General features: G+C 40.2%; 1 protein-coding gene across 3 annotated transcripts in view; it reads left to right on the top strand.

Moving 5' to 3' along the window:
• TBC1D14 (TBC1 domain family member 14) overlaps positions 1-27,691 on the top strand; it is a 71,628-nt gene that overhangs the window by 25,523 nt on the left and 18,414 nt on the right. For 2 of the 3 annotated variants that reach the window (XM_074147058.1, XM_074147057.1), the window contains 7 exons: positions 16,838-16,956; positions 19,556-19,638; positions 21,725-21,842; positions 23,275-23,381; positions 24,297-24,377; positions 25,779-25,873; positions 26,915-26,986. In XM_074147058.1, coding sequence (XP_074003159.1) covers positions 16,838-16,956; positions 19,556-19,638; positions 21,725-21,842; positions 23,275-23,381; positions 24,297-24,377; positions 25,779-25,873; positions 26,915-26,986 — 675 coding nt within the window. Of the gene's footprint in view, positions 1-12,714; positions 12,804-16,837; positions 16,957-19,555; positions 19,639-21,724; positions 21,843-23,274; positions 23,382-24,296; positions 24,378-25,778; positions 25,874-26,914; positions 26,987-27,691 lie in introns of those variants that run through there. The other variant, XM_074147059.1, reaches the window with a different exon arrangement.

Genomic DNA, 27,691 nt, shown 5'->3' with positions numbered 1-27,691 from the left:
TATCTTCTTGGTCACCAGTGTTTCATGACTTGACTGCCATACTGTCCTGGTTTGAAGTAAAACTGAACCAATTTTCTGTTCTGTAACTTTACATCCTAGCTAGGCCTCCTCTAACTCTCTGAAATTAATGGCATATTGTGGGGAAAACTGCTCGTTCTCAGAATGATAAGCCCAATGTTTGTGCTCCGTGCCAAGGAACGGTATGCAGGGAGGCCCTTGCTTATACTTATTGCTATAACAACCAAGGTCAGCCAATTTCGTTATTTGCCCCCTTAGAGGGTCCGAAACGGAAAAAAACGTAGAGGGGTCACATCGGTGGGGAGGGGCGGACAGGAGAGGTGACCCAAACCTGACCAACTGGGGTATTCCATCCCATCTGCCCCATGCTCAGTATAAAAGCTGAGGGATCAAAGGGTCAACCCCCTTCCTGTGATGGCAGACGTCCAGAGAGGACTCTGTCTGTTCATCTGCCTTTGATCCTGATCCGTGTGTTACTGACTCCAGAGCTGGAATCCAGTTCCCATCTGTCGCTGAATCCAGTCTGGGATTTCCCCAGTGCCTGCTGGTGACATGACTGTCATCCTGGGAGCTTGATACAGTTTTGCATATATTGTATCTATTTCATTATTTTCTTCTTTATTTTTATTTTAATATTAATTCTTCATTAAAGTAGTTTAGTTCATTCTAAACTTCTGAATCTCCTTATCTCTTTCTCTTCCTCTCTCCTCTTTTTGGGGGGAGCGGGGGAGGGGAAGGGCCATCTGTCAGTCTGGTTTTGGTAAATTCGGCCGAAACCACGACACGCACTGTCTTATGCAAAGAGATGCGGAAAACATTGTGGAACACTCTTACGTGGACTCATCAGTATGGGAGCTGGGTCTTGAGGACTGTGCAGGGAGCTGTGGGGCCCTGAACAATGATGGCAACATCGTGATTGTTAATTGAACTCTGTTAGCTCTACGTATTGAGTGAAGTGTGTAGAGCACACAGTCCGAGTGGAAAATGCCACCTTGACAGAAGGGACTAATTCAAAATCTAAGTATTCTTTTAGCATAGCGTTGTGTGTAACTTCCTGTACACTTAAAGAAAACCAAACTGGAGGGAGAAAAGGGAGAATCAGTTTTTCTGACATCATGAGAAATCAGCAGGGGTTTGAACTCTGCTGGCTGTTGTTCTCTTGAGCTAACATAGTGATTTGTAACAGCAGTCACCTGTCACTCCATGCCATGAATTTCTGATTCTGTTACACAACTGGGCTTGTGCAAACTTGATGAGAAATAGACGTTGCCATGTGCTGCTGGTCACGGTTATCATGGGTATTGCTTCCTTCCTGTAGTAGACTTTATTCCTTCCGTCTTCTGTATGTGCAGGATTATCTGACTTCATTCATAGGATCCGGTGCTCCGACAGACTTATTTCTACTGTTCTGTGCTGCTGATATGATGAGCAAAAGAATTGTGCATTGGTGTGCCTTTATAACTAACTTTTCATCACTCTGCCTCTTGGGTATTCACCTGGATTTGTTCTGAAGAGACACTTAGTGCCCTGTTAAAGGGTTTCATGCGTTTTTGCTGGTGGCAGAAAACTGTCAGGCTTCTGAGAGGCTGTTACTTGAGATGCCTCAAGTTTGGGAAAGGGTGGGGGGTATAGACGGTGCCTTCCTCTTGAGCTTGGCCTTGTCCCTCCTGTCCCAGTTCCTGCCTCTGTTGGTGCTGGTACTTGAAACAGTGGTTGTTTATTGAGCAAGAGCTTTTCCATTCTCTGACTGCTCAGGCTTGACTTACTGATTCTTTTAAAGGAAAAAAAAGAAACCAAAACCAAACTCATTCATACCATGGAGTCCTGGTCTTCCTGCAAATTGTCTGTTCGCAGTGATGTTATTGTCTATGTGGTAAAATACTCAGTAGCCCAGAGATTTTAGGAGACTCAGTCTACCTGCCTATAGAGATTCTTGAGTAGTGTTTCTATTACCAGAGTTTTGGTCTGAGTTAATTCTAAGAGGCAACTTAAAGGAAAGGTGATAAATTCTTCAATGTGATTTTTACCCGATTGTGGTTTCGTATCTTGTGAAAAAAGTAATAATTCAAGTTGCATGTAACTTTAGATTATTGGAAGTCCTGTGGATTGTCTAAGATGCCAGAAAATATCCTGACCATAGTAGTAGCTACGGTTATCAATTTCTGTTTGTATCTGCTGTCACGTTTCACATACCTGGGGAAGTCCATCTGATCATACCCGCTTGGTATGAAGCTCTTCATGCACAGGAACTAAGGTGACTGAGCCACCAAGCAATCCTGTCTCAAGTCACCTTCTTTTGCTTCTGGACAGACATCAAAGAAATCCTTTGTGCCAGGTCACTAATTGGAGCCCTGTAACTATCCCATTAATTTGACTGCAGACTCATATAGTGAGCTCATTGCTACGTTCATGGTTCCATCTTTGTTTGTTTGTTTGTTTTTGCCCAGAATGAGATGAACAAAGTTAACTGCAAACTTAGTCTTCTGAAAGATAAGGATGTTTGTATACACGTTTTTTTTTAATTTATATGAAGGGAATATTTTTTAAATACATTCATATCGTGCATTGTTCTGGTAGTTTGCCCATAATAATATCATCTGGGACTGAAAGACATTTGCAAGAAAGAATGCAATTGTAGGGTGTGTGTTTATGTAAAGCATGAAAGAAGGGGGGGGTGAGTAACTGAGCTGTGAAGGGACTAGGGATTGTTCTTAGAAATACCGGGTTTTACTTCCTTCTGGCCTGCTAATTAATAAATAAACAATGAAAACTCCAGACCCTCAAACATCAGTTGCTGTTCACAAGTTGAATGTTATTACACCACAGCTGGAGAAGTACGTAAACAACTGAGGTCAGACACAATTTTTAAGGAGCAGTAGTGTGTTTTTTCTGTCTGACCTCTGACCAGAAGAATGGACAGACAGGTTTTTGACCACATAAGCCTTTTCTCAAGTTCTATAAAAACTTCTAACAGCACTCACTTGTTCAACTAGTATATGTAAGACATAGAATCATAATCTATTTTAACAATGTGGGAATTAAAGTCACTCCAGCTAAGTTGGGGTTTGGCCTACTTTTACTGCTGACAGTATACATGAATATTTCTTTTTCGATAAAGAATTGGTTTTGGCATAGGCTGAGGTTGGATTGCTTTGCCATCATCACCAAGAGGTTTTATATGCAGCTTTTATCCAGTTAAATGTTTTAAAGCTTAAAAGTTGTCAGAACAAGTAATCTCATGTGAGAAGCTGGAAGTACATGTACAATGGAGGTTTGCATGATTCATTTCTAGTATCAATTATCTTTAGGAATCCTGCTTGAGCAGAACTGGTTGTGTCAGTTCCTTTTGTAATTGATGTGTGAAAATGCACTGAAAGTCAGATGACAGTATTTCGCTGAGAGTAACAACCGAGGTTAGATTCCCTTCCCTTCCAGCAGACTGTAGAGCTGAGCTAGGCTTTGCAGCCTCTGGCTCTTTCAGGAACGCTTTTCAGGATTGGCAGGAACAACAGATGTAAATGATATGTCTTTGTACCTTCTTTCCCCCGCTCCCCCAATGGTTTTGTGGGTGAATGCTCTTGAAAAAGAAATTCCTTAAAAAATTCAAGAAGAGATAACATTGTTCTCAGCATATCATTCGGTTGTCTCCTCTTGCGTGACCACTTTTCACAGAACTTGTTTGCAACTGGCTGGTCAAGATCTTGTGTATCAAGAGAAAAATGTGTATAGAGGAAAGCCAGATTTTTAGCTGTATTGGAGACACACGTTACAGCTGTCTTGCGCAATGGAGCAGCTTAAATGAAATTACTTTTTTCTATAGTGTATATATCTCTTCTTCTTTTTCCATAATATGAAAATCCATTTTTTAATTCGTGTATATTTTTTCCCTCCAATTATGCTGTGACCCTATGAAGACTGTTCAATTTAACTTATATGAATTCCAGTAAGAGCTCAATGAAGTGTGCTCATTTTCTTTGAGTTTCAGTACCAGTAAAGTTCAGCATATGTAACACTTGAGGCCTTTCAATAACAGTCTTTACTCATAAATTCAGGTCTAAATATTTTATGGTGTCATTTGCTGACATTCCATATCAGAATATTTAGAATTTCTAATGGAAATTCCTTAATAATAAAAGGTAGCTATGATTTTTAACCTAGCGATTGTCATCTTCCCAAACTTACAAGGATTTCTGTTCTGAAACCCAGAAGTACGCTCTATTGGTGGGGGTGGGGAGACTTTTTTCTTTCATTTTCTTTTTTCCTCCATAAGGGTATGGATTCACATGAATGAATTGCAGGTGGCCATGAAGTTTCCCAGTCTGCCCATCTCAGATGCAGTGGAAAACTCCAGGGGTTTATGTGCAGCTGTGGATAACAGGTTTGCATGTGCGAGGCCCCAGGAGCACATCACCGGTGTGCAGTAGGTGGAGTGGCAGCAGAAGAACTTATAGCCAGGCTTTTCGGTGCACCTTGCTTGTTCTGCCCTTACCATGACAGCAGAGCCATTTGAGTCAGATTGCTCAGCCTTGATGATCACATTAACACAATATTGCTTCTATCATACAAGCTGCCAGCAGTGTGTTCCCACACCCTCCTACCAAATTGTTTTCACCCTCCCCCCCCCAATCATTCCTGTATTTGCTTCTTTCAAGGAAAGGGGGGAATGGAAAAGAGTCATTCTTTTTTGGTATCAATGATAAAATTTCCTAACTGGGCTGTCTGCAGCTGAAGACACAACAGGCTTTCTTTTAGGAGTGATGCACTAACAGGAGATAAATCAATGTGATTTACCAGTTGTTTTTCTGTAATAATTAGATCCTGACTATATGTGGGATCAACATTCTAGTCAATTAAAATCAATTGTACTTAAGAGGCTTATTCAGCGGCAATGATAAAGTGAAAATGAGCTCTTGAAAGAGCTAAATATATTGCTTGGCTGATAAGTTATGCTTTTTTATGGGTTGAATAGTTAAGCTTATAACAGTACTTGAGGAAGAACCTTTGAAAGTTGATTTGGGTCAGTTTTCATTCAAGTCGATCTGCATTTGATTTTCCCTCGGTTTTGTTTTTTTTTTTTTTTTGCTATAATCCTTGTTGATTAATAAAATCACTTAACTTAAAACCTACTTTCCTGGTTTTTGGCTTGGACCGATTAGGTGGAAAAGAGTTGCAGAGCAACAGCACCCAGCAAGAAATACTGCCCGAGATTACTACAATCCATGCTTTAGGCAGACAGTGGTAAGAGCTGCTGTTGAGAGCAGTGTGTTTTATCCAGGGAAAAAAAAAAAACAACCAACCCAGAGAACAGTCCCCTGACTGCTGATGTGTGGGGGTTCTTGTGGAGCGCGGTGTGTAGGAGCGTTCCAGATGGAAGCTGTGCAGCGTGGCCAGCTGCCACCCTGTGTTCCACTTCCTCTTGCCCTCTGCTGATGGGTGGCAGTTGTCTAAAAATACTGAGCTTTTCTAAGCGTTTGTCTTAACCATGCGTTAGGCTGCATTCGGATGGATGAGCCAGGGCCTTTTGAAGAGGAAGTGGTTCGTTCAAGCTGGTTGCTGCTTCAGGCGGGAGCTAGAGCTGCAGTTTTGGATAAAGCATTGTCTTCTGCTCATATGGAGTTTGTCTTTGGGTAGATTATTCAATAAATCATTGTGACTAATGGCTATAGCCATTATAGGGTGGGTGTTTGCATATAGACTTGATTCACACTTTTAAAGTGTTCTAGGCTGTTATCTGTCTAGTGTGTTTTTTTCTGTTCTGCAGTAGAACTACAAGGGTGTAAAGGATTCATTTCCCTTATTCTCTTCTGGATTCGTTTCTACTTGTCAGCCTTCAAAAAGGCAGGATTTAGATCTGTCATGGTGTATCTGAGTTCCTCTTTTTTGTAAGAGCAAAGAAACAAAAGTGCAGTTGCAGTGCAAGAAGGCATAGTTACTGTGCTTAGTCTAAAACTAACCTATGCTTATTCTTGTTGCAATCTCTAGAAATAAAGGTTTAACTGTAATTTTCTCACTTAAGAATTATAACCCAAAACTTGCAAGTTGCCTTAAAGTACTGCTATTTCATGGCTTTCCCTCTGATCCAATTATAGAATTTTTATTTTATTGTAATCATATGTAAGGGGCATCTAATTTTTTCAAAAGTAAATAAAAAAGTAAAGAAAGGAGACATGTTTTGTCCCTGATGAAGTCCTAAAATATTATTTTTTTCTCCAACAAGAAGAAATGTACTAAATAGATTATCCAGCAATTCCAGTAGGCTGTATTACTCTACAAAGAATGCATTGCCCTTGCCCTGACTTGAAAATTACCTGCCTCAAACAAATATACTATCGTATTTAAACAGCTAAAGCAAGAGTAATAGCTTCTATCCACAGTAAATGAAAGGGTAATTGAATCCTGCGGCAGGAGGATTTTTCCTGAGTATTTTAATAATAAAAGAATGTAATGTGACCCACCCAGGTATCATAATCTAGCAAAGAGTGTAGCTGCCGGAGTGCTGCTTTTGATGCTCTTGGAACTTCTTCCCTTACGTTATGAACATGTGAAAGCACAAAATATGTTACAAGCATTAGGTTAATAGAAAATGATAGGCTTTGAGTAGAAGTTTTAACAGTTACAACAAGCTCTAAAGTGGTTTTTGAAAGGAAGTGGGAGAGTTCCCGCTCCTTGCCAGTTTTAAAGCTTTTATTTTAGTTTTATCACTCTCTAAAACTCCTCATGTTTTGTCTTGGTCAAAAGCTGGAGGGATCCTAAATAGGTATAAGAGGAGGTATCTCCTTTCTGGAATAAAGATACTACATAGATAGAAGTATAAGCATTTATACTTCTTACTAGCAGCTGACATTTTTATTGCAATCTCTACTGAAGGGTCTGTTTCAATGCTAGTGGTATGTTTTAGGGAGAAGTGCAGTAAGTTTAAAGTTGTCCGGTGAGATCATAAAGGTATTCTGTCTTAATTGAAACTGTCACTTTGTAGCCCAAGTTGATGCTTAGCATTAGATGAAATATAAATACACATGGCACAAAATCATTTTTAAATGCAGGAAGCCACAAATTCATGGAAAAATGCTTGACTTCTGAGGATGAAGTACACAGATTTTCCTACCTCCAAAATGTCAAGGCCAGAGAAGACAACTTTTCAGAAGACCTGATACATTGGTGCAAGTTTATTCTTGTTTGCTGTTAAATGAGAATCCAACACGTAGCTGGCATTTGTGTGTCTGACAGCGCTTATAGATAAATACTCAAACACCTACATCTTTGTGTAGCCAGTGAGTTTCTTCAGTGTAGTAACCTTCCACTGTGCATGCTGATAAACAACATACGAAAGGCTTTGGGATTTTTGTCTTCTCCCCATGGGTTTTGGAATAAAAATAGAAGTCTGTAGAGAGTGAGCCCAGAAATACTGGTGTATACTTTTGAATGTTGCATCTCACAAACAATTGGCAAAATATTACTGTGAAGCAAAGCTGGAGATAAATCCTTAAAGGCAGGTGTGTTGGCTTTTACATAATTGTGGCGGAACTGCCTATCCTGAGAGGAGACTAGAACTTGCATTGCTAAAATGTAAAATTAATTGAGAAAGCTTTGCTAGCTTCAGTATGTTAATTTTGTGTTAAACAGAAGCAAGCTCCCAAGAAACCCGACCCAAAGGTTTTCTTTGTCTGTCTTCCAGTTTATACATCTCAAACTTCATCTAAAATTAAAGAAGTGGGGGAGGTGAAGGTTTTGAAAGGCTAACTCTTACTGTGCTCGCTGGCAACAACAAAGCAAGCTGATGTTCTTTGGCTCTGCAAAATGAATGAAGTTACTGTATGCACGTTACTGGAAACCCCGAGGAGCCAGATGTAAGGATTTTAAAAAGCCAGACTCGTACTTTTTCCTTAAGTGTCTTCCTGAAGAAAGTCTGGGAAAATATTTCTTCAAATTTTATGTTCTCCTCCCTTTCTCTCTCTCTCAGAGGAGACTTGATCTCATTTTTCGATATGATTTTATTACACATTTTTTGTTCCTGTTAGTAATTTCCACAGAAAAATTTTCTTTTGTTCCATTGGGAAGTTGTCTCTTTAACATGACAAAGTTCAGTGGAAACAATTTCATGAATATTAAAGCCTGGAAATACTAATTGCTTTAAGCTAGACTATGAAGGTGTGTTGCCTTCTTTCATATAATTTATTTATATTTGTGTTAAAAAGCTACAATCTCTTCTCCTCAAGACCAAAACTTAAGTTGTAAAGAAGATTATATTCAGGAAAATTTAAATGTTGATACAGTTTTCTGTAAAATTAAACACAGAATGCATAAGAGTCTGCCACTCCGAACAGATATTGAGAGATAATGTGAAGCACAGCATCAGTATGAGTACAAAAGAAGCCTTTATTAGACATGTAAGAAATTGGCACCAGTAATTGCTTCAAGTGTAATTTCTGGGATCGGAGAAGCAAACAGGAGTGTAGAAAACCACTCAGAACGGCTTTAGTGCAATAGACTTTGCCTTGCTTTTCTATTAATTCTAAGGGCAGACAAAATTTAGAAGGTCAGAGACCCTTAGAGATGCACAGATCTTGACAAGGAAGCAGAACAGAAATTTGAAAAGAGGGGGTAAAATGGAATATAGTTAAAAGTATCAAGTGAAGTACCTTTTCTCACACTAGTTTGGTGTGTGTACTGAAGTCAAGTAGCTAAACACAAGCCTGCACATCAGCCCTTGGCAAACAAAAATAGTCGCTGTGTGCTGTGGTGGGTATCTGAGCAGCATAATAATATGAGTTGTTGTGCATTGCAAAGTAGATGGCATTCCTGGCTTTTACTCTGTCTTGGAAGATTGCAAGTATTTGAGGTCATATTTGCAACCGATTTGAGAATGTGCAAGTTAAAATGCCATATTCCTGTGACTCCTTTCCTGTATCCCGGAGTTAACCTGGTGTTTTGCCCATTTTGGAATGGTGGCAGCATGAAGCTGACATGGCATGGAGAGTCCTTTTAATCCTGTCTGGCTCAGAGTGAGGGGGACAGTTCTGACAGGCTCTCCAGCCAGGCTGAAAAGCGTGTTATTTGAGACTAGATAGGAAAGATAAGGTTTTCTTCTGCAACATCAGCCAGCACTAGTGTGCAGTGTCAGAAGAAAAAGTGGCTGAGAGAGCGTTTGGAAGGGTATGGTGCTGAGGCTACACAGAAAATTGAGGCGGAGAGATCAGTGAGCGGACATATAGTTTATGTAAAATTATGTTTTTACATGAAGTCCACATCTAGTGTAATCCCTGTCCCTGGAAGTGACATTTAAGGAAAACACTGAAAGCAGGTGTTCGTAGTATTTTATTCTGGCAGATGTTCATAAAAAAAAAAGTAAAATAACCAGGTAGTTTGTATTCTCTTGCTCAAGCACTTACCAGATGCTTGTCCTGCTGGAAGCCCTTCTTGTAGATGTTTCTACTTGTTTGATACTGTAGTCTATCAGATAGCATCAGCATATAGGGAAACTGCACAGGTTTGTATGTGCAGATAAAATTACATCCTTTTCAGTGTTCTAAGTAGTAGGGTAGGTTTTTTTTTTGTTACCGTGACTCTCATTGGAGTCACTTGTAAGAATATGCTGCGCAATCGGATTACAGATCCCACACTTGACATTAAAAAGCTGTTCTTAAGGCACATGGTTCATAGGTGTGCTTTATCTCAGAGTACTTCAAATATAGTGAACTATTCTAGGTTCCTCTGGGATCTTTTTTGAGGTTTTTTGTGTGTTTTTTTTTTTTTTTTTAAATGGTGTCACCCTATATGAACCAAAAAGCACTTTAATTATTTACATATATCACAAGTGAAATGTGAACCCTGAGGGGGAGAACCATCTGATAGGTAGCATGTTGTATGACTAGAGGTGACAAACTCCAAAACAGCAAACTGTTATTTTTTTCTTGGAAGACCTAACTTGGCTTTATCTACACTTTGGTTTTAAATATTCCTCAATTTGATGGTTCTGTTGCTCAAAATATGATGCTATAAAAATACATATATGTAAAAATTGTTAAAATAGTCCAGAGACTGGAGCATGGGGCTGTGAAGAAGAGTATGTGGCTTCTAGTTCTCTCTTTACTGGTAAGCTTTTGGAAGATGTGTGCATTATTTTATTCATTTAACTTCAGCACGATTGCCTGGTTGCAAGCCCAAGTTCCGTATCGCCTGTAATCAGAAGAGAGAAGTAGATGCTTTTCAGGGGAAGAAGGGGAAATTTCAGAGCTTTTGAAGTGATGCCTAAAAATAGGTAGTGTGAGGTTTTCCTCATGTGAACTGGCCGTAATCTCTTAACCCTTACATTGCTTAAGCATTCTTAATTTGTTGAGTACGGAACAGGAGAATACTGTGGTACTAAATATGAGAAGGATGTCCTGGTAGAAGATAAAACTTCACGCACGTAACATTACTTCAGTCAAGTTCTGTCATCACATAGCTATCTTCTTCTCTGGTATCCTATCTGTAATGTAAGAGGATTAACTATATATATAGATGGGCAAAGCAAGTAGGGCTGATGGTTCTTGAACCATTAATTAATTGTAGAACTTGCCAGATCACCATCAAAGCGTGTAGGTTGAGTGTGCAACTCAGATTTCTCAGGTTGTCAGATCAGTAATAATTAATTGCATTTCAGAATAGTTCTGTGCTGGTTTTGGAGTTATATAAAAAACCCTCACATATATATCCCTTAAGGAGTTGTTTGAGAGTTTAATGTCCGAGCTCAGCAGTTTGTATTCTCTTTCTGTTAAGTTTTGAAGGATATTCTCATAAACTGATTTTTGCCAGTCTCCTTAAGTTCTCTGATTACTGTAGTTGTACTGTATATGTAAGAACCTCCACTAAAATTTACTTTTTTATGGCTTGGAGCCATATCAAGAATCAAGTCGTAGTTTTCTGACCCAAAAAGATCATCACAAGTTTCATGATCTGCTGGTTTCAATTAAGCTTCCGAAAGAAACAGTTCGGCTGCTGGCTCCTTTTCCTTCCTTTTCCTTCCATATTTACACTGCCCCACAGCAGACATTACCGCAGTAACCAAACTAATCCAACAAAACAGAAGGTTAGTTTTTAGCAGTCTCATTTCTCCAATCTAGCATTTTGTACAGTCGCACAATTACTTATGGTGACACAAAAAACCAGGGTGAGGGGCCAGAAGGGCAGGGGAGGGCGGTGAAGCGCTGGCTGTGTGCCAGCTTAAATTTCTCTGATAAACCACTTTATAAATAAAAGGCAAGAGATTGCGGATGGACAGATGGACATGCAGTAGAGAGCTGTAAAGCAACAGAAGGGAACACTGAAGTGTTATTTAGGTAGCAGTCAGACTCAAAACCCAGGGAAACAACAATTTTTTCTGTTTGCTTGTGCAATCCTGGTCCAGTTCCTATCTTTCATGCTGAATGAGGTGGGAATTCCAGTGGAAAAAATACTGTGTAATTAAAGCTCATGCATAGCTTGTTTGAGTAGCCTCAGGTACTTTTATAATTGTGGCAGCCTAAAAATAGTGACAGCTACCAAACGTCTGTGTAATGTGTGGCTGGCTGTGGCGTGAGCTACGGAGCCTGCTTGGCTTTTCACCCCCAGAAGTACCTTCCCGTGTCACCGGGCATCGCTCTCTCCCCGTCAGTGTTTTGCAGGATGTGTAGTTAATTGAGCTCCTCTTCTTGTGGATCCACAAATGGCTATTTCCTATGTCCAGGAAGGCTGCGGTATCATTCTGTTTTCACAGAGGCTTACCACAGGAATACTATTGTCCACCTAAGATTGCTCTCCCTCATGATTTGAAGTTTTTTCTGTGTTAATAGCTGTAATTTTACATATATTTTTTTAATGTGTGTGATAATTTACTGCTTTGGATAGCTTATGAGAAAAAGCATTGGCAGCTGTAGTGCTTTTCATGAGCCACGTTGGGTTGCCATCGTGGTAAATATTAGTGCTCTGACACTAGATGCTTGGATGGCAGATGTCTGTAATTAATTGGTGGTGGCAGGAATGAAGCTGAGGTACTTTTAAACGGGGCGCCGTTCCTCATTTGGTGTAGTATCGCTGCATCCGTGAATTAGATGAGAAGTCACAGGTTGAACACAATAGCTGAGATAGCAGCGGTTTTGAGAAAATAAGTTATCTCGGCTTTTGCAAAGCCACCTCTTGAAAGCGGAGTAGCTCAGTGTCTTCGGTTGGTTTCCAGTCGGTCCTTGCTGCGCGTTTGGTGATTCGGGATCAAGCCTGGCAGGGGCAAAGCCCGGTCAGTGGGACCGAGGGGTGTGAAATCCCCCGTTCAGCGCTGAGGAGAGGGGAGGAGAGCAGGCGGCCGCAGATGAATAAATAGCGGGGTAACACGCGGGTCCCCACGGAGGCTATCTCCCCTGGGTTAGATAACGGAGCTTTTGGACACGGGTCCACCTCGGACCTAGATCCGAAGCGGGTCGGGAAGAGCAGCGCGGGAGGCGGAAAGCCTCCCCGGGGCCTCGGGCCAGGCGAGTGGCGAGCGGGGCCGGGGCCGCCTCTCCGCTGGGGCCGCCGCCGTGCGTGCTCAGGCAGCGCTGGCGAGACGGAGAGAAGCGATGGGCTCCGCGGGTGATTAGCGGGGCTGGCGGGGCGGGGCGGAGGGCGGCCCGGGCTGGGCTGGGCAGGGCCGGGGCGGGCCGGAGCGGGCGGGCGGGCGGCCCGCGAGGCCGTGCGGGCCCGGGCGGCGCCGCGGCGGGGAGCCAGGCCCGCGGTGCGGGGCGGGCATGGGGCTCCGGCGCCGCTGCCGCCTGTGAAGGACCGCAGCTTTCATGGTGAGCGAGGCGGCTGTGGGGGCGGGCAGGGCAGGCAGGGCACGGCGGGCCGCTTGGGTCGGGGGGAGCCGCGGGGGTGGGCGCGGACTTCATCGCCCATCGGTCAAGCCAGTCTCGTCCGCTTTGGAATCGCCTCGCTGGGTCCGGCAGAGGAGCGGCTTTGCCGGGAAGGGGATCCCCTTTGTGCGAGGCGGGGCGGGGCGGCGGGACCCCGCCGCGGGGAGGGGGCGGCGGCGGCACGGGCCCACCCGGGTCTTGGGCTACTGTAGCAGCGTGGAGGCTACCAACTGGGACCGAGGGGTGTGCCCGCGGCCGGCCGTCTCCCGTCCCGTGCCAAGCCGCTAGCCGCGGAGCGGGAGTCGTGGGGTCTGGTGTTTGCCACCCGGTCACCGGGCGTGAATATTTCCCATTCGACTTCCTCGGAGAGCGGTTACCTTGAGGCAGACGGGGCCGAAACGAGATGACCTTGGGAGAGCAGTTCGTGTTATTGTAGGTTCAGTTCCGCCGTGGTGCTGGTCCCCGGGGGGGCGCGGTGCGTGTGGGGAGTCACACAGCCCTCTCCCGCTCCCCGCAGCTCAGCCCTCGGCGCCGGCCCTGCCTTCCGCCGGGGTCTCTGTGCTTCGCCGTAGTGAGGGTTCAGGATCCCTTCGCAGGTTAGCTTCTCTTACTTGAAGAATCGCCGAGGGTCACCGCAACTTGAGCTCCTTGCATCTCAGCTGTCAGGTTCCACCCCGAATTAAACTTGGGTTTGGGGGTGTTGTGTTTCTGTGAGGGTTTTTTGTTTGGTTGGTTTGGGTTTTTTTTAAATCGGCGCTTTAATCTACAGCACGCTCTCTCAGAACATCTTCAAACCCTAGTTTAGCTATTGTGGCTGGATGCTGAATAGATTAAGATGAAACCTGGAAGACAGCCTAAGTGATCTCAGTGATAAAGATGTGTTCTAAATTGTAAACGATCAGCTCATCCTAAATTGACCCTAAAATTAACTTACAACCATATCAGGTTAGTAAACCCTAATTACAGTATAGGATATAAATAGATCCTGAATTATTTGTACCTGCAAGAGATTTGTGTCTTTTTTTTCTTTTTTTTTTTTAAAAAAGGAAAAGCTTAAAATGAGCTATTGTGTGGTTCAGCCTATTGCAGTATGCCTGTATGTGCAAATACTTCTACTTGCTCAGTCAGCAGATACTCTTAATATGAGTTGTGGAGGTTTCAGTCTGCTTCATTGCTGTATCGTACGTTGTTCTATGTTCAAAATGTCATTCTCTTCTTACTGGAATAAAAGACAATTTTCAAGAGCTTTTGTCTTCTGTGAATTTTGGGCAGGTTTTTTTTTTTTTTGGTGGAGCGGGTTTTTTTTGTTTTGTTTTGTAATTTTCCGTAATTAAAAAATAATCTTGTAGATAATGGCTGTCACCAGCAGACATTTTTATTCTTTTTTGGCTACCACTGAAAAGGATGACATTACTACAAAGGACTCGTAATCTGATAAAACGTGCCACTCCTATTTTTGTGCTGGTCTGGCTTCTTTGCTGTAGGGCAATGCTGAGTAGAACACGTCAGTGAATTCTTGCTGAAATGCAGGGTGGGCTGATGCTTTTTAAGAGGTTTGAGTAACTGTACTAATATACCAATCCTGTAACTAGCCACCCATATTCCAGAATAAAGCGTTCTTTAACCAAGAAATTCTTGGAAGAATAATAAGAGTAGTGCTGTTTTGGAAAAACTTTGTGCTTAGCTGAATGAGATTTCCAAATCAATTCTACTGTACGGAATGAAATCCCCATTGCAGCCCGGTGTGTACAGTTTTTCTCACCTTCCAAAAGCAGTTTTGCTCTGCAGTTGACTTTCAGTGAAAGAAACCCCCTCCAAATAATTTTCATTAGTCAAAATTAAGCAGCTTTTCTGGAGCTTCTACTGTAACAAGCATTGGGTGCATGTGTTTTAATGTCAAGTTCTGTGATGCTTTAGGGAGATCAATATATGATGATTTCTGCATATTAGCAGTTTTTTGTGGATGCCAGATGTTTTTTCTTTCACTCCTAGTGTCTCAAAGGGGTAAAAACATTAGATTTAGGGACAAGGTTCACCTTCTCTGTAGAAGTGGTAGTTGAAGTTAATATTTGACTATGTTAATTTGTGAAAAATAGCTAATAAACAAATTAGTCTCCTAATAGAAACTGGGAGAAAGAATAGCCGTTTGCTTCATTCCTGTTAGCACAGTGGATATGCTCCGCTGTTGATGGTGCAGCTGAAGCGTGGTACGATGGTGCACTCATACGCTGGTCACTGTCAGCTGCTTGCAAGGAATTATTAATGCAGGAATAACGTCTTTAGCTTTCCGAATATGCTGTCGATCACAATACCTTTTGTACTATATTTCTTTGCTTATTTTGTTGCTGGAGTCTGGTTTTTTTTTTAGTGAACAGCTTTCTCAGCATGAGCACTGTCCCTTTACTAAACAAAGCTAAGTGCTATTGAGTAATTGAAGTCCGTTTTTCTTGATTCTTTTCCTTGTTTTCGAACCGATGTCATGCATAGCAGTATTAACTGGTATTAATGAGGCAGGCATTCCAAATTGATGACAATGTTTCCCGTCGCAGCAATGCAGGCATCATAGGATTGATTGTTGAGACGGTGCCCGGTTAACAAACAAGGAAAAAGAGGGTTTTTCTGTGTCCCAAGCACTTCACAGATCTGTTCCCGTGAGTCCCACAGAACTAGCTTGAACTAGAATTGAACTGTATGACAGAGTAGAAGACGCCAGCCCAGCTGCTCTGCGTTCATGTGTGTTTTTCATCCATCCTTTTTTTTTTTTTTAAGGTGGGGCTGGACTAGATGGCCTTTCTGGAAGTGATAAGGGATCTCCTTTTAATTTCTGAATGTGGTGGACAGGTTGGATCTGTTGCCCAAGGAGAGGTTAGGTTGAGAGGAAGGAATCAGTACCATTTAAGGGACTGTTTGTGCTAACAGGGAAGAGTCAATGGCTGGAACACTGTTCAGAGCGCTCATTTGTAATGAATAGTTTTCACAGTATAGCTTATTTATTATTATTTTAATAGACATTGTATAAACAAGCTACACGTGAAAGCAGGTGGCTTTTAGAAGTGGCAAAATTGAATGTAAAAGTATTTCTAATATGGATTCGTGTTTTCTGTAGGACTCTTTGACCATGTTTGTTGTTTGTATATCACTGGTACTTTGCATACTTAATGTTTGCTGTACTACTTCAAGCTTCGGAGCAGATGGGAGTTGTGTAAAGGTTATTTTATCCCATTAGGTCATGTTTTTAGTACATTTTCTTCCAAAATAGTGTTTGGAGGAAAAATGAAAATAGTACGTAATGCCAAGTTCTCTAATGTGGATCACAGTGATACAGTAATTAAGGGTGGAAGGACCACCGAGAGGCTAACTCCCCTCTCGGAGCAGAGTCTGCTTAGACCAGCTTATACAAGCACCTCAGAGACTTATACTCGGCCTTCACCATCCTGTTACTGCCTTCTACCAAAGATCCCTATGAAGCCCTCTCCTCTGAAGGCTGAACAAGCCCAGTTCTCTCAGCCTCTCTTCGTATGTCGCTTGCTCCAGACCCCAGTCATCTTGGTGCCTCTTTGCTAGTCTTATTCCAATGTGTCCGTTTCTATATTCCAAACACAAGTTAATACATTACGCCCTGTTATGACTTAGGATTGTTGAGCTTCAAGGCATCATAACAAGTGCTGTGCTGTAAGCTCATTCTTAACAGTACTTTGTAAAAGCAGGCTGCCGGTCAGAGGAACTTAAGATGTTTCTACAAATAGAAGGAATGGAAAAGAACATCAGAACTCAACTCACCCCTGAACATAAATTTTAACATTGTTTTTAATTCAGAGGTTGCTCCAGTTGTAAAGCTTTAAAGGGAGTGCAGTTGGGCAGAGATGTGAAAACATTATCTTGAAGACTTTTGTAGACCCTGTTTAAGATCTCCTGTGGTTCATTCATCTTGGTGTTTTTCACACTTTTAACTTGCCCTGTCTTTTTTTTTTTTCTAGGAATATGAAGAAAAAACTGGACAAGCTCAGAGACCGCTCTCTCCTAAACAGAATGTGAGGAAGAATCTTGATTTTGAACCACTCTCCACTACAGCACTTATTTTAGAGGACAGACCAGCGTAAGTTTTGGAAAATACCACGGTGAAGGTCCCTTTAAAATTAGGCTAGAAAAGCTTTTCTTACTGTTTGTATTTGATTACTCTAACTTAAACAGATTATTTAAAATTTAAAGTAGAATTTTTTTCAGTCTAGTGAATATAAAAGTGGAATGATTATGAGAAAAATTACTCAAGCAAAAGTAGCCTTATTTTATAATAAAAGCAGTGGCTTTGTAGGAAAGGAGGTAATTAGGAGAGCAGAGCCTCTAGTATTGAGTAACTCTAGCTTCTAAACATGAATAAGGGATTTTTATTTTTGCTGGGAGAACGTAAGCATAAAAATGAAGCTGGTATATGCTAAAGAAATTGAGAAGCAAGGATACAGTGTCCTGTTTACGCAGAGAAAGACCACACCTCCATAAATAATGAAACAATATGATGATTGTTCTGCAGTGGGTTCAGCATCACATTTTAAAGGTTGTCAAATAGTTGGTAAGTTGTTTCATGCTTCTGTGTCTGGGAGGAGATTCTTGCATACGCAGACGAACTCCGTAACAACTTGCTGACAGCTGCTCTACCATGGTTTGCTCCTGAATTGCACAAATTCAGTCATGCTTAGTCAGTTTATGAATGGTACCCAGCTTTACAGACATGGCGTCTGCATCTTTAATGTAGCTGTGCAGTGGTGTAAAGAACTGATGTAACACAGGGCTGTGTTTTCATCTACAAATCTGTATGAGGAGTGCTCATATCAAAATACTCTATTTGTAGGGTCATTTAAGACACTTTTTGGCTTGACTGTAGACTGTGTGACAAGACTTCTTGAGACATCTGGAACAGTATAAGAGTGATTATTTGTTATAGCAGGTTTTATTGTGTACAGCTGGAAACATTACATACTAGCTTATTGGTTGTATTTAAAACCTTGTTAAAATCATTCTTTATGTGAGATAATCTGAGAAGTACAGTGTTCAGCTAGATCGAATTAGTGATACATTACAGGATAACATTCAGATTTTGCTTTCTTTCCTACTATTGGTAGACTGAGAAACTCAGTAGAAAAGGTATTTTTAAGATTCTACACAATTGAATTATTTCTTTTGTCTAGTAGGGACAGTAGTGCTGTCCTGAATCTTTCTAAAGAATCTTTTTTAATGCTTACTTACAGTTTTCATACATTTTTCTTTTTTTATCTATTAGGCTTTATGAAATCAAAAAGAAGTTACTTATGACAAAAAGATTTAAGACTTCTGGAAGAAAAATGCAGTGAGATTTTTTTCTGAAATGGCTGCTCTCGATTTTGCAGTGAGTTTTAGGGTTTAGGTAAAACTTTCTAGGAAAAATCAACAAATATTCCATACTCCCTCTAGCTTTAACTGGAAAAATCTTAATAGATACTAAACATCATCTCACATGTATGGTGATGTCATTAAAAGATAGGACAAGTAATTTAAGTGGTGGAATTTCAGTTAGTGGAACTTGCATTGTTTCATCTCGTTTTCCTTTCCAAACTTCCCCTAACTTACACCATTTCTAAAGACTTGGATTTAAAAAAGATGGTGGTCAATTTACATAAATGAAACTGGAAAAGAATAGATTGTTCTCTGTGGTTAACAATGACACTGATCTGAAAATCCACTTTTCTTGTTCTTGTAACAGTCTTGATTAAAAAAATAGTCATAGGCTGTGCATACTTTGCAGGTAATATGATTATGTACAATAGTAAAGCATACTGCTGTTAATGGTCACTGTTAATGACTAGCAGCTGCCTTGTGTGTGACACCTTACAGCAACATGAAAGTGAATTTTTGCATATCTTTTATTAGCCAAAGATACAAACTGTCCTAGGAATACAATACAGTGTTCTGCAATACAAGAGAACAAAATACTTAAGTTATTTCCTGATGTTTTGGTGATCCTGTAGTTGTATGAGATCCATAGTGGGTTTTTTAATTACAAATATGATTAGCTTAAAGTTAATGTGGTCTGACATACGAGCATGTGTATTTGTACGGCAGAGATGTTGGCTGTGTTGGTATTGATAAATGGAGAATATAGAGGATGACTCCAGCGGCAGTTGTTGCTGTAGAAGTGAGGGGGGGCAGTTAAGCCTTTAAAACAGACATGGGGTCTCAGAGAGCAGAGGGGAAAAAGAAGCTGGTGTAGGGAGTCATTACTGCATGGGTAAAGAAAGTTGTGGATGTTAACTCTTAAATGAGGTGCACGGTAAGAGAGTGTGGTCTTGCATCTTCTCTGTAGAGATCAGTTTGAATCAAAACTACCAGCTTGGTATATACCAGTGTATTCCCTTTATTTATGAAGACCAGCCTGTGGGTTCAGTTGGTTTAATAATAAAAATGCTGAAAGTACCAAACAGAAGGAAATTACTCAGCATATTTTGTGTGTAAAAGTAGTCGTAGCTGGTCAGTGTTCTTTCCTTCTCTTCTGCTGACTCTGGCAAAAAAAATTATAATTCTTTCCAAGAATCTGTTGCTCTACTCTTTGATCAAATATTTTGACAAGACACAGTATAAGCTTTTCTTTCAGAAGCGTCTAGAATTTTCTTTAGGCAGACTTTGCCAACTTTAAATACTGATTATTATTATTTTTTAAATTTAAGGAACCTCCCTGCAAAACCAGCAGAAGAAGCTCAGAAACACAGACAACAGTACGAAGAAATGGTGGTTCAAGCAAAAAAAAGAGGTGATGGAATTTCTTGTCTTCAGAGGAGAGAAGTAAAGTTAAGGGCTATTTCTAAACCTGAAATGCACTTGTGTCAGTCTGTTGCTCTGTAACGTGTGAGGGATTTGTACCTGCCTTCAAACAAGGATCAATCCAGAGGAGAGAGAGGGACGATGGTAGTTTCATTGAAGAGCCCCATGCCAAGCTGAAAAAGAAAACAGTCCTGGAATCCAGCAGGAAATATTTTTTTTTCTTTTTAATTTTTAACTCTTAATTGAGTGGCATCTTTTTGTGGGTTTAAAAACTTACTAATATACTGAAGTAGATTATCAGTAGTAGTTGACTTAAATAGTTTACTAAAGAGTAAGTAGACTTATTTAGATAACTACAGGGTATTCGACAGCTTCATGTTGGGAACAACCTGTTGAGGCTGTAGTACATCAATACATAATATTCCACGTAGGAAAATGTACGTAGTTATGTTCATTTGATAATCTGTATCCCACCTAAAATTTACAGCTTTCCCAAGGTTTTGCTTATAACTTCTTGCCTGACACTGTTCACAGAAGTTGCTGGTATTTTTTGACCATCTGGGTTCTCTAATCAAAATAAGCATTGCAATAATAGGAAATCTGGACTCATTTAAGTTTTGTGTCCAGTGGGAGCTACTGGAAATAATTTTTTTTTTTCCAGCTGGCCAGGCCCCCTGAGCCATATGAAATGGTGGAAAGGGGATATGAACGCAGGACCTGCTTGCTTTCTGCAGTTCACATATTATTACAAGTATGCTATTGTGGTTTTGAACATCATACACCTACCAGTTCTAACTTCATGTGACTCCCATGTTGATATACCCACTTAATTTGTAGTAGTCCAAAGGAGTTTCTCTGTTCTTTCTCTGCACGTAGGGTAGATGGTGTGGGAGAAATGGGGTGATGCTCAGGTTAGGCAATGGGCCAGGTCCTTGTGCTGTCTTCTCTGGACTGGGGTATTGTCATCCTGTCCAGATAAATACCCTGACAAACCCATTTTCCCAAAAGCCACTCCAGATGAATAACTTCGCAGTCATGTATTGTGTAGAAGTCAGGAAATCAAAGAGTGTAAGCACCCTCTTTTTGTTTGGAGAAAAATTTGAAGCCTGCATTTAGGCAGGCTTACAAAGAGCTCATATCAAAGTTGAAAATATTAGGAGGCAGTTGGTGTGGTCCTGCTCAGGCACAGCTTCTGTTGGGCTTTAAAGTGGACCCATCAGGTTGTGTGTATTCATTCCAAAAACCTCATTCATGGTACTGCTGCTCCTCAGTTAGTTTTCCTTGCCAGGTCAGTACCTTCCTGTATTGTAGACAGAGTGTGTGTGTGCACGCCTTGTATTTCCACTGTGCTGCTATAGAGTGTCTACTGCATTTGTTAAATTGCATGTCTAACAAATTTGTCTGTGGAAAAAATAGTAGTTGATGCAAGAAGAAATACTGAGTGATAATGCAAAACTGTAAAATATGTTTAAACATGAAAAATGTTTTATTTTTAATGAACTGAAGATTTCCAGTATATATATATTTGTGCTATATGACGTTTTGATTAACCATACGCTAGGTAGCATCAAAATTGTGGCTCTTGTGATTTCCTGACAGTATATCGAAATCATAATTTACAAAGACCAACACAGAAGAGTGAAAATAAAATACAAAATTTGTTTTATTTAAGCCTGTATTTTTGAGTCTGCTATAAAAAAGGGGTGGGGCTTTATTAGGAAATACCCTGGCCTGTCTTAGAAGGTGGGGCTGTTGGCTGTCAGAGGTGGCTAATTTAAAGGCACTAATGTGGTTAGATTTGAAGGATCAAAGGAGCTGTATATTATCCATCTCCCTTTGTCCCATCCACTGAAAAATGAGCCTTATGGGTAGGTCCACTTTTCACTTTTTTCTTTATTCACACATGGCATCACTGCTTAGCTCGCTGTATGCCTGGGAAATTTTAATTTGAATTATCCGCTGTACATTTCGGTGAGTATAGTGTGCTTTTACATCAATATATAGCCATGAATAGCTAACACTGAATATTTGGTTTCTTACTTTATTAAATTAAAAAGGAAATTGCTTTTCTGCAGAGCTTAAAGAAGCCCAGAAGAGGAAGAAACAACTGGAAGAACGCTGTAAACTGGAAGACAGCATCGGCAATGCTGTTTTAACGTGGAACAATGAAATCTTGCCCAACTGGGAAACTATGTAAGACAGTATGTTATGCTGAGTTTTAATTAAAATTGCCAAGTCTGTATCCTGAAGAGAAGTTAGAAAGTTAGCAAGTATAATTTTAAATGGTCTTGGAAGCTTTTGTTTGAAAGTTCCTTTTGGACAGCTATGAAGAAAGTGAGTAATATCTTTTTCATTATTTCTACAAGATGGCTGGAAGTGACGCAGTTCTTATTATTTGTCTTTAATGGAGGTTCAGGATGTTCAGAAACTGTGAAACACCGGGTAGTGATCTGTGGCAGAGAATGTAAAAGCAGAAAGCATAATGCTTGAACACCGTGCATTTATCAGAAATTAGCTCTCCTTGACTACTTGAGCTGTTGATGGTAGAGTATCAGATGTAGATTGAAGTAATGTGTATGGTATTATGAAGCCACTTTAATTACAGAGTGGTGTACCTACTGGGATAATCAAGTGATGGAAAAGAGAAGTAGGGAAAAAGTTATTTTAAAAAAAAATGTTAAGTGCTAAAAGATTTCCTACAAAGACACAGCACAGGCTTTCTAGTTTTTCATGTACTTTGCTAGTCATCTTAAAAAAAACAAACCAAAACACAAAAACCAGCACCCCCCGCAGTGAATATAACCACCACAACAACAAAAACCAACCTTCACAGCCCTCACAATTGCAATTTGCTTAATTTTTTAAATTGTAGATTTACATGTCTGTCTTTAGTATTTGAAGATACATCTGTTACAGCTGCAGTTAGAATAAGGACACTTTTTCCTGTGTTGGTTTATAAATCCAGAAGTTCACCAATTTTTTTACTATTTTACATTTTAGTTCAGAATCTTCTGTTAGATAAATGGATTGTTGAGTTTTTTGTCACTACCACAAACTTTCATTGGTACTTAGGTGCTATTCTGTTCCTGTTTCTGGACTCTCAGATTGATGAACATCAGCTCCAGCCATTTCAAAGCCTGTGTTCTGTTAAAATGTCTTTCACACTAAAAGTTGTTACTTGTTATGTCTTTGTGTGTTTTTCTGGAGGATTGGAGCTGCAAAGTTGGTTGGGAAACTGCATGTCTCATTTGCACAGCAGGGTGGTGGCAGAGGGAAGAGGGTAGACTTCCATAAATTGTTTCTGTATTTAATTTTACGTGGACATTTAAGCCTGTCTAGTCTTGAGCATAGGCAGTGGCATAGATAGGGATTTAATTTTCATTTGTTTATTTCTGTCCCCTATGATTCTTGCTGGTCAAGTGTGATTGCAGTGCTTCTGTCAAAATAAGCCATAAACTTGGAAGGAAAATAATAGTAAAGAATGGGTATGTGCAAACCACGTTTGACTTATTGGCCTGTTGATGTTCATTTTGGTTTGGATCCCTTCAGCAGTGGTAGGAGGACACATCTGCAATTCAACTGGCAATAAAATATTTCTCAGAATAATCCGTTTTATTTTAATCAGGTGTTGTTCCCGTAAAGTTCGAGAGCTTTGGTGGCAGGGCATCCCACCAAGTGTGAGAGGCAAAGTCTGGAGCTTGGCAATTGGCAACGAGTTAAACATCACCCATGGTGAGACTGTTGTTTTGTCTACGTTGTCTTACAAAGAGAAGTAGTAAGGGAACAGTCTTGTATTCATTATGGTGTATCAGAACCTGAGGTGTGGGTGTGAGGAGATGCTACCTAGTTAGGCTTTTTTTTGTGGGGCTTTGACCTGTTTTGTTCAAAAATTCAGTGTCTTTTAATCTTGCAGCTGCTCAGGGACTGCTGCTGTGAGTTGTTTCTGATCGTTGCTGTCACTGTGTCTTGCTTTGATGTTAGATGGAGATGGTCAGAATTAATGACTTTTTAATTTTTTTCTTTTTGAAACTTAGAGTTGTTGTTAATTTTGTAATGCCTATGGGTGTGCAGGTAGCATACTCTTTGATTTAGAGCAAAACATTAGGTTTGTGAGAGATTAAAAGACCCCTGGGAAAACTTGTACTTCTGCTTATGTATGTGTTTGTGAAAATAGAAATAACGTAGTACTTCAGAGTACAGAAAAACACAGCTCTGAAAGACTAACATATATAATTAATTCCAACATGGAAATGTGGTAGACTGCTTGTATTTCTGCTGTATTGCACTGCTTTTCTGTGCTTGGTTTAGTTATCTTGGGTGTAGTCCTTACATGGAATTTTCTGGACTTATCCCAATTATCCATTCAGACTATAATTTTGAACACCAGTGCTCTGCAAGAAAAGTGCTTGAACATCAAATGCAACTTGTGCCTAGATTGCCTTTCCTTTTCACTTAATCTTAAGTAATAGGTCAGCAGAACAAGTCTTTCAGAACCATAACCTACTTAGAAATTCAACTACTGTTTTAGAGATAGTTACTTGTAATGACTGGGCAGCATTGCTCCTATGGGAGGGAGTTAGTACCTGACAGTGGACATGAGCACGTACAAATAGTGGACTTTGGCTTTCTCGGTTTTTGTTTTTCCAGAACTGTATGATATTTGCCTGGCTCGTGCCAAAGAGAAATGGCGATCACTTAGCACAGGAGGGGCTGAAGTAGAATGTGAAGGTACGCTTTTCGTGAAGGATTTATGCTGTGTTACAAAATAAGAGATTTTGTTAAATTGTTCCTTAAATGAAATCACAGGTTATAAACAAAAAAATTCAGCTATAAAAATGCCTCTGGTAAAAAGCAAGCTTCTTTTTGTGGTAGCAAGAAATAACCTTACTCTTTCTTGTCACTGAAACTATAGCCTCTTATAAAACACACTTGTTCATTTTTCTTTATAATCGACCTCTAGGTACAGTTCTTATTTGATGCTAATTTGTAGGAAAACTACAAAGTTTGGGGATTATAATTTGAATTACAACACTAAAATACTTTTCTGCATCTGTAGTTTTAGAATTGAAACTCAAATTATAGCAGAAAATTGCATTTTAGTCCCTTGTTGCAGCTTTGAGCCCTCTTGGGTATGTTTCAGAGAGCAGCAATTTATTTTTGCAGATGAAGTGGTTTGAGAATTGCTAATTGATTGGAAGAGTTGTCTGTTTTTGAGAGAGTATAAAACTACATGCAGATGCTTGAAATTGCCTTTGGTAAGTAATTAGGCTGAGCAGAAAAAGGAGAGCATACATACTGGGATTTATCAACAGAAAAATACTATTGATTGGAAATCTCCTACTTTGTTCTCTTAAGATTGTCTGCATCTTAAATAAGATGATATCTAGTACATTTCCAGTTTCCTCTTGCAGTTTAGTTTCTGGAGTGTATATGCTGATGTGATTGGTACAAGCATTGGCTTGTGACAACTCTTGGTTTTTGATTGCTCAGTAAGTAGCAGTAAATAATTCCCAACTATACTTACCAGAACAGACAAAATACAGATAAAACTTTTCAATATCAGAAGGAAAACTAATACTTTAGAAATTTAGTTTGTATGAGATCTGTTTCAGTTATGGAGAGCGTACTGCAGTGTTCAGCATCTTGAATAACACATACAAAGAGTAAATAAGCATGATTTTGGAAGAAGAGCTAACAGTGGTAGAGATAGGTAGCATCCATTAAATGCTTTAGGACTTATCCCTACCACCACAACTTTTCCATAGTCAGCTATTTCAGGAGCCACTGGGAAGCCCTGCTGAAGATGAGGGGTCACAGGTTAACAGGCTTGTGTCTTTCTAGTGATTTGTTAGCCAATACCAAAGTGCCTGGCCAGCCTTTTCTTGCATCTTTCTACCCATGGCTTTGAAACATTTGAGGGTCAGTGTGCACTGTGGGGATGCTTTGAGTCAGGACATACTCGCTGCTTAGTTTCTGTGCTGAATTCAGGGACTTGTCCTGTCTATACCTCATTCCCTAGCATTCACCTCAAAATAAATGGACTGTGCAAAAGCTAAACCTTACCAGAAAGAAAAAATCACGAGGGTACGCTGATCCATGTAATAAAAGCAGTAACTTTGGCTTTTGTAGATGCTGGATTTTCTGCAGCTGACAGAGAAGCAAGCTTGGAGTTAATAAAACTGGATATATCAAGAACGTTTCCTAATCTCTGTATATTCCAGCAAGTAAGCAATGTTAACTTTTGTCTTGACTTCTCAGAGAAATGAAGTTTACATAATCTTGCCTGTCTGTTGGCTGAAACAGCCCTTTGAGTTCAAATCTGAAGGAGTAGATATCCTGAGAGGAAAAAGTTCCTAAAGATTTTGGAAAACTAAATAATCTAGAAAAGAGTAACCTCAAGGTACCGTACATTTGGAAGAGGCAAAAAACCCCCCCAATCTGTTGACTAACCACCATGAGTCATCTAGCCCAGTTCATGCTGTTTTTTGTTTGATGAAGTGATGCAGGTGAGAGTTTCCAAGTCAGTGAATCAACACTGCTGGGTTGCAACTAAACGGTGAGTGAGAGAGAGCACAGCTAAAGCAAGCAAGATTTGGTGGCCTTTTTTTGGTTCCATGCAAGACCAGTTTAACGTGTATGTTTTTGGTGTGCTTTAACCACTCATTTTAACAAGATACTTTGTCCTTCTATACACAAATTTCAACAGTCCTGTAAAAACTTAAGATTGTGATAAGTCAACATTTTTGGGTGAAAAACTTTTCCCTTGGGAAATTCTCAGCCAGTCACAGCGCTTGCGGCAACTGTTAATAGTCAACGGTGTGAAATTCTTTTTGGCTGTACATGTAATTCGTGGTATGCTCTGTGTGTGTTACGGCATGTTGTAGTTTTAACTGTTTTCTTCGTGGTTGAGTTCTGCCTCTAGTCTACTAGACAATTAAGTAATTCTTATTAGTGTTCTGCTTTCTTGGCACTACTGTCAAAGTGCTGCTAAGCTATAAGGAATCTCTTAGGTTACGTTCCTCTTGTATAAGGATTTAATATGCAATTGATGTATTGGATGAACTTTATGCATTTGTAATAAATGTGATATGGAGGGCTGTTTCATGCTTCTAAAGCCAAAATTATTTTGAAAGACTTGGTGGTGTTCAAAGCTGCGTAGGGAAATGATGTGTCTCAGAAGTAATAGATTATGTCTGTGGCACTGAAGGGTTTTTAATGTTTGTTATATACTCAGATGTATTGTCTTGTTTTTCTTTTAATTATAGGGTGGTCCTTACCATGACACGTTGCACAGTATTTTGGGAGCCTATACTTGTTACAGGCCTGATGTAGGCTATGTAAGTCAAATTATTTTGGGGGGGGGAGGGGGACGTGGGAGGTGGGGGTGAGGAGGGAGAACTAGGGGGCGGGAGGATTGTGTTAATCAGTCCTTTGTAGACCAGCATGAAATGATTTTGTGAATACTTGTGGGGTTTGTGTGCTTTCTTCTATTCCAATATGTGCTTGAGAAGTGTATGTAAGGGTTCTGTTGATAGATTTAAGCTTTTTAATAGGTTAAGTAATTGGAAAACTCAAAAGTACATATTTGTACTGCTTGAAAAATGGAGTCAAAAGAGAAGTTGTAGTTAAATTGGTCCTTTGAAGTACATACTGTTCTTAATGGAAGTCTTACTGAGACTGTTCTGTTGAATATCTTACTCCTCTTGATATGCATTTCTGTGCCGTAGCGCTGGGAGCTTCTGGAACAGTCTTTAAAGCAGTGCCCATTGAGGCTACATGAGCTCCCTCAAAGTATTTGAAGTAGCGATTATGAGAGGACTGAGTGGATTTCAGATACTTTATGTATGTTTTTTTTTTTTTCCCAGAGCAGGGATATATGTATATAGGAGCTTATTCTTAGGGAGCAGTTGTTTTAGAGAAGGCAAATGTAGAAAGATAACTTTCCTGTTCTGAGAGTTGCGTGTGATGCTTGGCAAAAACTGCTGAATGTGACTGCCGGGAAACTAGAAAAAGGGCAGATCAAGTGGTGTGCTTCATTTGGC

Source organism: Numenius arquata, chromosome 5 (assembly GCF_964106895.1).
Source record: "Numenius arquata chromosome 5, bNumArq3.hap1.1, whole genome shotgun sequence".
NCBI lineage: Eukaryota > Metazoa > Chordata > Aves > Charadriiformes > Scolopacidae > Numenius > Numenius arquata.
The sequence above is the reverse complement of the archived record's forward strand: the minus strand, read 5'-3'. Positions and strand labels throughout refer to the sequence as shown.